This window comes from Mixophyes fleayi, chromosome 4 (assembly GCF_038048845.1).
Source record: "Mixophyes fleayi isolate aMixFle1 chromosome 4, aMixFle1.hap1, whole genome shotgun sequence".
NCBI classification, from domain to species: domain Eukaryota; kingdom Metazoa; phylum Chordata; class Amphibia; order Anura; family Limnodynastidae; genus Mixophyes; species Mixophyes fleayi.
The window spans coordinates 169,657,161-169,669,520 of NC_134405.1; the positions used below are offsets into that span (position 1 = coordinate 169,657,161).

The following is a 12,360-nucleotide window of genomic DNA, read 5'->3' on the forward strand; positions in this document are numbered from 1 at the left end:
ATCCAAGAACAGTTTGGGGATGAACAATGCCTTTTCCAGGATGACGAAGCACTTTGCCATAAGGCAGTGATAACTAAGTGGCTCGGGGATCAAAACATCAAAATTTTCGGTCCATGGCCAGGAAAATCCCCAGACCTTAATCCCATTGAGAACTTGTGGCATATCCTTAAGAGGCTGGTGGACAAACAAAAACCCACAAAGTTCAAACTCCAAGCATTGAATAAGCAAGAATGGGTGATCATCAGTCAGTATGTGGCCCAGAAGTTGATTGACAGCATGCCATGGCGAATTTCAGAGGTTTTCAAAAAGAATGGTCAATATTGCAAATATTGACTCTTTGCATAAACTTAATGTGATTGTCAATAAAAGCCTTTGACACTTATGAAATGTAGTAACTGGTAGATGCACGTATAGTGTACAACCTTAACATTTAACAATAAGCACCAAAATGCCAAAGCTGTATATGTTTTTCAAAAAGTTAAGCTATGAAACAGCGATGTGAATGAAGAGGAGACAGTAACCTAGGCCCTAGTTTGAATTGACAGTGTAAAAAAATTCAATTATGTGATAGTCACAGAGGAAACATCCGTGACTTTGTAGCGATTTTCACAAGTCATTCCCTGAAAGTCCGCTTATGGGGGTGCTGTACCTGAAGCTGATCCAGGGTCAATTATGATATGTAAAGATATTGTGGACCTGATTTATGTTCAAACACAGCTTGCCCAAAATTTGGCTGTTTAAAAAGAGCACGGAACTAGCTTTTAGTTCTGTCCGGTTTGGGTATGAAACGTCTGTATTCATAATGTCTACACCAGGGGTGTCCAACCTTTTAGCTTCCCTGGGCCACATTGGAAGACGACGAGTTGGTTTGGGCCGCACATAAAATACACTAACACTAATGATAGCTGATCATCCAAAAAAACATAGAAAACATAGTTAACATATTAAACTTACTTGGAAATGAAGTTAGTAAGAGTTAGGAAACCTGTTGCAGAATGATGATTAAATGATGATTAAAGCAGTAGTCCCTTTACCAGCTGCAATTTAACTTACCTTAATCTGCCCCTTAGTGGGGTTCGGGGAATTAAATGCCAAACTTTTTTTTCCTCTTTCTGCACCCATGAATCATTTTTTTTATTGACCAGTTTGAAATGGTCACTGATATAGGTAGCATCAGGAGGACTAATAGAAATCTACAGAGATTTAAAGATAGGGTGGCGGGAAAAATGGCTCATGGAGCAGTCTCCGATGAGGGTAACAGTGGGTGATAATTTCACCCTACTCAGCACTGCACATTTAAAATGGTTTAAAATATTAAAAATACAATCATCTCTTAATATTTATATTAGATACATACAGAGAACACAGCTAGTTCATAATTGCATGGGGCAGAAAGTCCAAATTCAGAGTAACAACAATAAGATACTGGATAATCTTTCACTGCTGCTGATAGTTCGCGCGGGTGACTCCTCTGTGCTGCGCTACGCAATAGAAGTCGGATGTTATGACATCGCCCCTGACATTCACTGCGAGCACCGCACGGAGGAGGAGACCAGGGAGGGAGCCGGAGCGCCAGCTGACGTGACCGCAAGGTAAGTATTTTTTTTTTTTTTTTTGCAAGATATTTTTTTCATTAACAGCGCTGCCCCCTTGCCACAACCACTGGGCCACATTTGCAGGCGGCCTTCTCCTTATCGGCCTCCCCCTCTCTCATCTCGCTCCTCTTAGATCTGTACTTAACGCCGCTGCTAGGCTTCTTCTTCTCTCTCGCCGTTCCACCTCTGTATCCCCACTCTACCAAGCCCTTCACTGGCTCCCCTTCCCCTACAGAATCCTTTTCAAGCTCCTCACTCTGACTTACAAGGCCCTCGCCAACTCCACTGCTCCCTACATCTCTAACCTTATCTCTATTCACACTCCCTCCCGCTCACTGCGATCGTCGCCTCTCTTCCCCTCTGATTACCTCCTCTCACGCACATATCCAAGACTTCTCCCGCGCCGCTCCCCTCCATTGGAACAAGCTCCCCCGCTCCATCAGAACTTCCCCTAATCTGTCCTCTTTCAAACGAACATTAAAAACCCACCTTTTCCTTAAAGCCTTCCAGTCTCATGCCTAAACTCCCACAGGTCGGCTACCTCTCTTTCTCATCCCTTCTTCCCCTTCCTCGACTCCGTCTCCGTTTCTCCCGTCTCTCCGTCTCATCCATGTGTCTGTCTGTCTTCCCCTCCCTTTAGATTGTTCGCTCCTTTGAGCAGGGCTCTTCTACCTTCTGTTTCCATCACTTTTAACTGCGCTCTCCAGCTACTCAGCTCACCTCCTCTCAGTCCCTCTGCCCTCTGTCTCCTCTCGCTTCTCTCCGCTCCCCTCAGTGACTCTCAACCTGTCATCCGTGCCCACCCTCTTGGGCCATAGTTACCTGCCTATACTCACTTTTCCCCTCCCTCTCTCTCTTTCATGCTGTGCCTGAGCCCCCAGAGTTATAGTGCTTACTGTTACTTGTACTGTGCTGTTTCACCTTGTACTGTGCCATTGTTTGTCCTTGTACGGCGCTACGGATACTTTGTGGCGCCCTATAAATAAAAATTAATAATAATAATAATAATTCAAATGTTTACATGTAAAATGTGTACACACTGTCATAAAGTCTACAGGGTTGTAATGTTGACATTCAAAATGTGGATATAAATAAATATATCTAAACAAGAAAAACAGCTATAGATGTTAAAAAAAAAAAAAAAAAAAGTCACTGAAACAACAGCTTGACCAACCGTATTTCTGCCCAGCAAAATCGTGGGGACAAAAAGTGTGGGGCCCCCCTGAATTTACTGTTACCAGCACTAGGCTTTGCTAGCCTGGGATGGTGGCACTATAACAGGGAAACCTCCAGCGTGGGATCCCCCTTTCTTAATGCCAAACCAAACTCAGGCTGGATTCCCTAGGAAGATGGGGTCTCAAAAAGGTTTAACCAGCTATGTGCTGACAGCAATAGGGCTCTTCCCACACCCCTGGGGTGGTGGGTGTGGGGTAATAATTTATTAAATGTGTATATTCGTTTTGTCCCTGGTACACTACAGGTCTCAGCATGCCCAGACTACCATTAAGTGTTTGGGCACGCCAGGACATGCTGGCACTTGGGAAACCACCAGTGCCAGAATGCCCTGGCACCCAGGGCCCGCTGTGACCTGTAGTACACCGAGGAAAAATGTAAATAATTTACAGACACAAGTGTTAAAAACCTTTTTAATTGATGTAAAAACACCCCAAAACATATCTCATTCACCCTCTTTGTTTCTTACCTAGATCCAGACTATTTATCTGTAATAAATCGAGGGATCTTTGGCTTGGCAAAATAAAATAAAAAAAAAAAACCCTCATAAGCATTGTAATACTAGCTCCCAGCGCAAATGAGCTCTTACCGGAGGTTCAGCCAAATATATAACATGGGGATTTACTACGGCTTGAACTCTGGGTTTTAGTATATTGTAGTCTGTTCTGTGTGTCTACATAAGGCAAGAACCAGTTAGGCAGAGCAAATTATAATTGGACATTATCACTGTCGACATTATGATGTAGACATTTTGAACATCGACAGTATTCAAATCAAAGCGGATCTCAAGATGCACACACAACAGACTACAGTATATGCACAAGTGTATGTGCAATATAAGGTTACATGAGAATGCATACAAAAATATTCTATTATAAAATAAGTGAACAACTATTATCAGTATAATTATTAATATAAATATGGATTAAAAAAAGATTATTTTTTTTTTTACATTAAATGCTTAAATCAACATGCGTTCAATGCATACTGGACATACAATGTGTTTTTATAGTCTTTTACTTTCATACACATGTTCTGTGCTAGCTAGTGGCATATATTCTTGTAGTTTTTAAATCAAAGATTATGCCGTGTCAGTCATCACTATCATTTGACACTTACACCTACCCTATAGCTTGTACAAACAATACGGTAAAAACCAAGCGTACTTATGATAAACCCAGGACTTGAACTGGCTGTGTCTGTGTCAGAACACCCTCGGCACACCCTTACTGTACATGGCCTACTTTAGTCCACCCCTTACCTCCCCTGTTCCGCCGCTCAATTCATAGGCAGTTGTGTGTAATTTGCATTTGGCAGTTAATTGCATGCAACTGCGTTCGTTGGTGTAAGATCCGTTTCTGGCCGTGCACAGAGCTATTTTACGCAAGATATGGTACGCAAATGGATGTACATCCAGACATGAATCACAATTCAGCTAACAGGGATTCAAACAAAGGTTCATAATTATGTTTTGTTTGGTGTAGGTTTTATGGATAAACAATTCTTTTAAAAACAGATGGCTAGGCTGCTTGAACCTTAAAACTGGAGAGTCTGGTCGTCGTGGCATGTCTCTTTCTAAACAATGACCCAAAACTTAGAAACTTTCCATGTTAACATTGGACGAGTACAGTAAAGATGTGTTTACACAAATGTAGCTCATGCAGACCTACAGAAACTCATAAATATGCTTGTTGGGAGGCCTATCTTTTGCAAATGCTGGCTGATGATGATAACTTGTTGTAAACCAGATACATACACTGCTGCACATGGGCAGAAATTCTCTTTTTCCATACTTTTTAGGGTTTTTTGTTTTTGTTTTTTTAAGAGTTATTTATTCCCATTTTGCAACCAACTTTGCATCAGCCGATAGCATATGCTGGCATAATAAGAAAGTTTATAAGAGTAAAAAAAAATTACATTTGTATAGTACGGTATGTAATTAATTTCTAAAATTGTTTCTTCGTTAATGAAGTTTTCCTATTCATCCGAATCTACTTCACAGTGCAGTCTGAATTGCAATACTGTGGCTCTGCTAAAGCCAATTACTGCTTATACTAATGACTTTCCAGCTACACTTTGCTACAGTTATGTTTCTGTAGATAGGAATGATTGTGAACAGCTAAAATAAGTCACCTGTGGTCAAAGTGTACCTTATTAGAAAGAAAGAACATTCTGTAAAACAAAGCATTTGTTCAAAACACTGATTTCAGCTATGTGTTTTTTTTTTAAATAAACCTTTATTATATACTCCTACATATTACACAGCGCTTTACAAAAAATATTTATTCATTCACGTCAGTAACTGCACCATTGGAGCATACAATTTCAATTCTTTGTAAATAACTATCGTTCACATAACAAGCAATAAGCAACTAGTGGCAAACTAATTACAGTAACCCCACAGCTTATTCAAAACTATTTTCAAATCTCCCGCTGACATAACTTACTGCACTAAACCTGGCAGCAGCAGATTTGCATCCTGTTTTGAATCCACTTTGGTAGCATGTATTGTAAATTACAGCTTACACAGTTTTAAAGTGTGAGATTTTGAAAACTGCTATACATCCCCCACTTATTCTGTTTAATTCATAAGTATTTTTTTATTCACATACATTATATGCATTAAACATTAACTTGGGGTATGGTGACAAAATGAGAAGCTTTAGAACAACAGGAAAAAAATATGACTACATTGGTATATATCTACTTATCTGAGATTACTGTTACTTGCTAATTAATGCTACACTATCATGTCCAGCTTACTTAATCCGCTGCCCTCCTGGGCTCTGTGGTAAATGTCAGAGCTTTGGTTGAAAGTTGTGGTTGTGTGTTGCTTTTGAGGATGTTGATGATCAGGAGGACCAGTTAAGAATCAGCAATTGCAGACATTGCAGCCTCTGATTGGTCTACTCTCTCACATCCCCTTTCCCCAGCAATTTTAAAGGAGTGTATTATTCTTAGTGCATACTGAAGGTTGACATCTCCTGTACCAACTAAGAAACATGGGATTTTCAAATGAACATCTACTCATTCATAACTAAAACAGTATAATTTTGATTTGAAAACAATTTCCATAAACACAAGTACTCCCAGTTGTGTAAACGATATTGCAGTCTCATAGCATCTTAAAAAACAGCACTTTACTGTAACTGAAATGCTGATATCTTCTGCTGTAATTGTTACTATACTGTAGTATAATGGGGGATAAAATCCAAATTATACTAGTATGTGCTTCAGTAGTTACCACAACGCGATTTAAGTCACTATTGCCCCCACGCTAAATGGACATGTTCTGAAACACATTGCTGTATGGCAGGCAACCGACATAAATGAACAAACAAAATAAGTAAATTAAGTCACTTAACTGACCCAAAGGTAACACAATTATTTTTACAGTGTATATGGCTTTAAAACAAAAAGGAGGTATCCAAAATTGAAAGAGGGAACTCAGTTATTTAAAATGTGCTTTCACCCCATTTATTTCTGAGTGTGGGAAGGGAGGTGAGATCTATGCTCTTTTAGAGTGGCTTCGCTTCTATCAACTGTAATGTTTTTTATTGCCTGCTAATCCAGAAAACAGGAGCACCCTTGTTTGAAAGTGCCAATTTTCCCCTTATTAATGAGGGTATTCCAAAGTTTTTCGATTTATAGCTAGATGCCTTATGTCCATGTGCACGTGACCTCATGATGCTGCAGCAGGTCATCATAGGAACTGCAGGATGAGTGGGACCTTTTTTTTTTGTAATTTTACTCTATGAAAAGTATGTAAACATAAGTATTTTAATATTCTAATAAAAAAAAAATGCCATACTTGAGTCATACTTCTTTAAAATTGTGAGTAGTATTTCTTGTGGTCCTCTGTGTCATAAAATAGAAGTCATAGAAGGTTTCTGCTTTAGATAATTGACCGGATACACTGAGAATATAGTGTCTCATGAGTTTTGAGTTAGTCATTGAGATTCACGACTTTAAGTCAGTTGGAGAGCTACTCTGAAATGCTGCCCTATATTCATTTCTCAAGAGCCATACTGGCCTCAATGTGCCATAAATTTATGAAGCGAACACTGGTAGCAAGGACATCATACAGCACATTTTTGTATGTATTAATTTACTTTTGGCCATGAGTGGATCAGAGTAGATGTCGTATAAGAGCAGGATATTTAAAACAGTACAGTTATATTTATATCATAAGTAGTTTAATGTCCAGTATTTACACATTCTTTTACCTAAGTGTCTCCCTTTTATTCATCTTCTTTACTAGTCATTGTCATGAATGCACTACCAACTTTGTGATTCAGAAGTTACTGCAAACGGTTAAAAATGGATTTTAGCACTCAATCTATCACTCACCTATCACAATGGTTGCAGATATGGCTAAAAATACCGCAAAGCATTTCTCAAATCCATAATAACTTAATCATTGCCACCACCTACTGTCTTATGTCGATAGGATCCCACACTCTGCTACACAAACTTACCAGCTAGAACAACTTACCAGCTAGCACACACTAGGCTCTTTGATAGTCAAAGGTTTAACAAGTCACACACCAGCATTCAAAGGGTTAATATTTAAAAAAAACCTATGTTACACAACTGGACACACAATATGCACCAGTTAACAAATGGGTTAAAAATTCACATAGCAGCAATCAAATGGTTAACAGTTAAGCACTCAAAGGATTAACAAGGCCAAGGCAATACTTCTCTTCATAAAAGGCATGTGGGTTTGATAGAGTATCACAGTCAAACTTATTCAATTTTAGATTGAATATTAAAAGGTACAGGGCATTGGGTATAATTAAAAATACATATCATAAAATTATACAAATGATAGGTTCACTGTACATTGGTTATTTATATTTTGCACACCTTATATATCTTCTCTCCCTGAGTTTAAATTGGCACAGCGATTTCTCAAAACATGAGATATGACGACATGTTTTGAAGTTTATATTTATACATATCTATATAATGCATGATGATAATAGCTGTGTCTTTCAAGCTGCCTTGAGACTATTCCTATGCTAAAACACTCCATTTTTGTCACTTCTGATCTTTGAAACAGGGAGCCTGTGTTAGCAGACACCACCACCATGCCAACTGACAATGGTAACACCTTTAAACACCAACACGCCCTATTTAGTTTATAGATCTATTTAATTTTATAGTTATTAATGGGACATCCCCGGATTTGGTAACAAGTTTATCTTATTTGCCCTGCAGGGTGTTTGCTGTAAGGGAAGTTATCAATTAAATGATACTGGCAAGCAAGTTTAGCAATTACACACAATAAATACTTACAATATTTTAAATCCTGACTGATATAAATATAACAATTCAGATTTAAATTTTAATCTGTCTCCACAGTTATGATATGGGTTAGATGTCTCAACTGCAATTCCTCATTTATTACAACATTCATTATTATCTTTTATTTTACACAGCGCAGTACACAGAATGAACCACAAGACAAATTTTGTACAGTGACATAACGGAGAAGGTAAAAATGGCTTTGTCTGAGTTTCTCATCCCATTCTATCTATTTTTATTTTATAGAGCATTACATACCTTGTGTAAAGTCGTGTGTTATACACAGGTTTTTCCTTTAGTGTTTTTATTATTATATTCATATTGACTACATGCATAACAATTGGATAGTCATTTGTGCACTCCTCTAGTATCATACTAATTAAAAGAAGCAGTCACAAAAAACTAGCTAATATTTGCATAATCTATATTTATACATTTAAATCCAAGTTGTGTTAACACAGGGAAAAAAAACAGGTTGAAGACTAGTCGTCTAAGTTTATACGGTGGTGTGCCATACGGCCACTTCTCCTACTGCCTTCATTGTAAAACTATCAAATTCCATCCACTTCCCATGACATTTTTCATACTGCCACTTCTAAATTTCCACTTCGACCACTGTTGGAGATGCAAAAGACTTTCCTGCATGTAGTACAATATTATGAATTGGTGTAAAAATAGAATTTCAGATTTCATAACAAACATTATAAATTAGTATATTCAGTGTATGTCTATGCTCACTGATTTATTTGAATATCTTGCTTGTCAGGATGAGAGCATAACTCTGATATGATGAAATAGAATATTGAATGTTAAGGCCTAAATAAAATATCGCATTGATACATAGAAGTGAACCTGATTTTCCCCTCAGATAAATGTTTGACCAAATGTTTTAGAAAGGAAACAATTAGCCCAGTAGGAGGTAATTAGGTTGAAGAAACCCTTTGTGAGGAGATCAGCGTAAGATATGCAGACCTAGACATCCATTGTTTTGATCATGTATTCCACTTCCTAATTGACTTCTTTTCAATAGGTATTGAAAACACAAAAGAACCTCTGTGTGAATTACAGAGCCATATGCCTAGGTGAGATCCATGTAGACAAAGACAGCATTTGAAGACTGCCTATTAAGATATATAGAAATATGAGCTTCAAAGGAAAATGTCTTCATAGTTCATATTTGGGGAAATCTGGGTGCCACTCCATACTGAGGAGCAGAAATCACACCAGGGTTGTCAATGTTAGGTACTAGCGGTATAAGGGAACAGTTAACATCACATATCTTTGGAAAAGGTATTTCACATTGTCATAATTCCATCATGTTTGGTACCGAAAGATGGACAAATTCATAAGGGATTTATTAATAATGTAATTGGGTCTGTGTGACGCTCCACAGAAAAGTTAGGTCACATAGTAGAATCGGGTAGTAAATTAGGCAACATGCAAATGGTGATTGAAAAAGGTATCATAGACACAACCCCTGGGGCAGGGACAGGTGTAGAAGTGTCTTTAAAAAACTGCGACCAGTTACAACAAAGGGTCAGCTTCTTCTGGATCAATCTAAATGAAGGACTGTCCATCTTTTCTGCCTATACCCCCAGGCATACAAATTTTTTTATGTAAGTGATGCTCTGTACTATCAAATCTTAATAAAAAAACAATTAGATTATCTGTAAGCATTGTACTTTTTGTATATTAAATCTAAAATGTAATAGTTATGTCCTTATTGCTCTAAACTAATCCATTGCCTGTTTAGAAGAGACAGATTGCTTGGCTGGATTAACTCTTAAGAAACCAGTGTGTGAAGGATTAACTGTTAAGCTACCAGAGCACAGAGTGTGCACAATTGGGTGATTAAGTCATAGGTTTGGTACATGTCAGGAATCCGCTAGGATGAGTAAGATTCTGCTGGTGTCGACTGGGATTGGCTAGACTCCACCGGAGTCTAACAGAGCGGAAGGTTTTCAACAGGGATCTCCGCAAGGGAATTTGGGCTTTGCAGCTTTCACCCTGCAGGTCGCGGCCCTCTAGGGAAGTTCCCAGTGAGACGTGATAGAGAACTGTCAGGAGAGATGAAGGTAATCCCCAAGTAGTACTAGGGGCAAGATGAGATGATGCTGGGAGGCATTTTACTTGGAGAAGTAGAGAGAAGGAATCTGCGGCAGTTACCACTAACAAGTGGAGCAGGTGAATGACAATCTGCGGCAGCACACTAGAGAGAAGGGAACGATGATCCACGGCAGTTACCACTAACAAGTGGAGAAGGAAAGCGGAGATCAGTGACAGTACATTGGATAGGTAGCGGATGATGATTCACAGCAATTACTACTAATGAGTGTAACAGGTAAGCAGATATCAGCGGCAGTATACTTGACAGGTAGTGGCCGAACACCATGCAGAGGAGAGAGGAGCTGCTTCCAGGCCAGAAGTAGACACGAAGAACCAGCACTGATAGGTGAGGGGAGGAGAACAGGACAGGTAGAACAGATGAGACGATCTGTGCAAGCGCAGGACAGCCGGTGTGAAAAGCGAAGAATCAGGAGGAGGGTAGGTGCGCCGGTCCTCGAGTGGTGGCCACGGGAGGCCGTCGTGTGACACTACAGGCCTTATTCGTAGCTAGTGTCAGTTACTGAGAGGTGTGAACTGTGCGTCTGTGTTGGGAAGGGACTAGCGAAATCTGTAGCCTTAGAAGAAAAGGTGAGTGTGAGATTTGGGCTGGAATCCTGTGTGTTCCCTTACAGTAAGCTTCCAAGTCACAAGTGCGCAGAGGGCGGTTTGTGACCGATAAAGGGGTTCAGGAGCGGTTTCTTCACAAAATAGACGTGATATATTGTATGACTGTTGGAATATATGATAACATATCTAATCAGGGAGTAGCTAGAGGGGCTTATCCCTGACAATGCTGTATACTTTATACAGTATGTCTTGCTCATAGCTGTTTACCTTTAAAAAAAAAAAAGAAAAGTTCCAGGTCATGTTTCCACTAAACCTTTGATGTTCTGTGCCCCCTGCTCAGAGTAACTTCTTTTACTTAGTTTTTTCCTTAGTGATTGTGATTTTCATTTTGAGTACATTGCAGTCACTAATCAATTACAGATTAACCGGCTACATACAGTATAATGTGTGAGGTCTTCTCATCAGCTTCACTACCCAGCCATAAATTAGCTTTTTCCTCTGACAGTGTGAACACTTAATCCTGGTGCTTTTATCTCACAATGTAATCCGATGCTTCTATAAAAATGTCACATGCTTGGCAGGGGCCACTTCTGAGCCCCAAGAAATATATGAATGATTGGAATTCAATATCTTCCTTAAACCATTGACATGCTGGTGCATGTGTGCTGATACATTCAGTTGTATCACATGAAATAAAGATTTTCCAATGTGATTGCTGTGGTTCCAAACCACAAGAGTTTTATTCACAAAATAGATTACAGGGCAAAGTATCGCATGCATACGCTTGTGCAGTTGGCACCAACAAGCTTCTATCAGAACGCTCTGGTTTCCAAAGCCAGAGTTGAATATTTTATACACTGTACAGTCCTAAAAAGCAGTAACATCACAAAGATACACAGTTGCAGTATTAAGGTCCATATTCATAGGTCGATGGGTCATGACCTCCCAAGAACTCGACGCCTCCCCCATTGGTTGATTCCTCTGGTCATTGTTCCTTGTGGTGGAAGATCTTTCTATGTGTTGCCAGGTGTCCTTCCTTAGGCTCCCGACTCTAGACCTGTATCAACTGGTTCTTTTATGACATCTCTGGAGTTGCTAGTTGTTGTATGAAAGGTAATATTAGTTACAACTAGTGTTCGCAATGTGTGAACGTTTCAAAAATTTTACTGCAAACATTCTCATGGGATTGCAAACAGAATGAGACCAAACTTGTAATTAATTAACTTGTTGGAAACAATAATTAGCTTCTTCACCACATTATATTTTATACTAACTGAAATTAATAGATTAAACTTATTTGTAAAAATTCCTAAAGTTCTCAATTGTAGGATTACTAAAATAACAAATCAAAACAAAAAAACTCATGAATAAGGATAGTCCATGAGAGTTCATCAATTGATATACATGAAAAAAATGAAAATAATTGGGATCAAAATCAGGTTAGAATACCACAATAAATGAAGATGAATCACTTACAAGTATTATAACTGTGTTCCGTGTTAAATCTAACAGTGTGAATACCTTCTGTTCGGCTGTCTCTTCAAATACG

At 38.8% G+C, this 12,360-nt stretch overlaps 1 protein-coding gene across 1 annotated transcript in view; it reads right to left on the reverse strand.

The window, feature by feature from the left end:
* Window positions 1-5,096: 5,096 nt before the first annotated feature.
* REDIC1 (regulator of DNA class I crossover intermediates 1) overlaps window positions 5,097-12,360 on the reverse strand; it is a 176,476-nt gene continuing 169,212 nt past the window's right edge. The window contains exon 6 of the mRNA XM_075208833.1: window positions 5,097-5,821. Coding sequence (XP_075064934.1) covers window positions 5,786-5,821 — 36 coding nt within the window. The 3' untranslated portion in view covers window positions 5,097-5,785. The remainder of the gene's footprint in view (window positions 5,822-12,360) is intronic.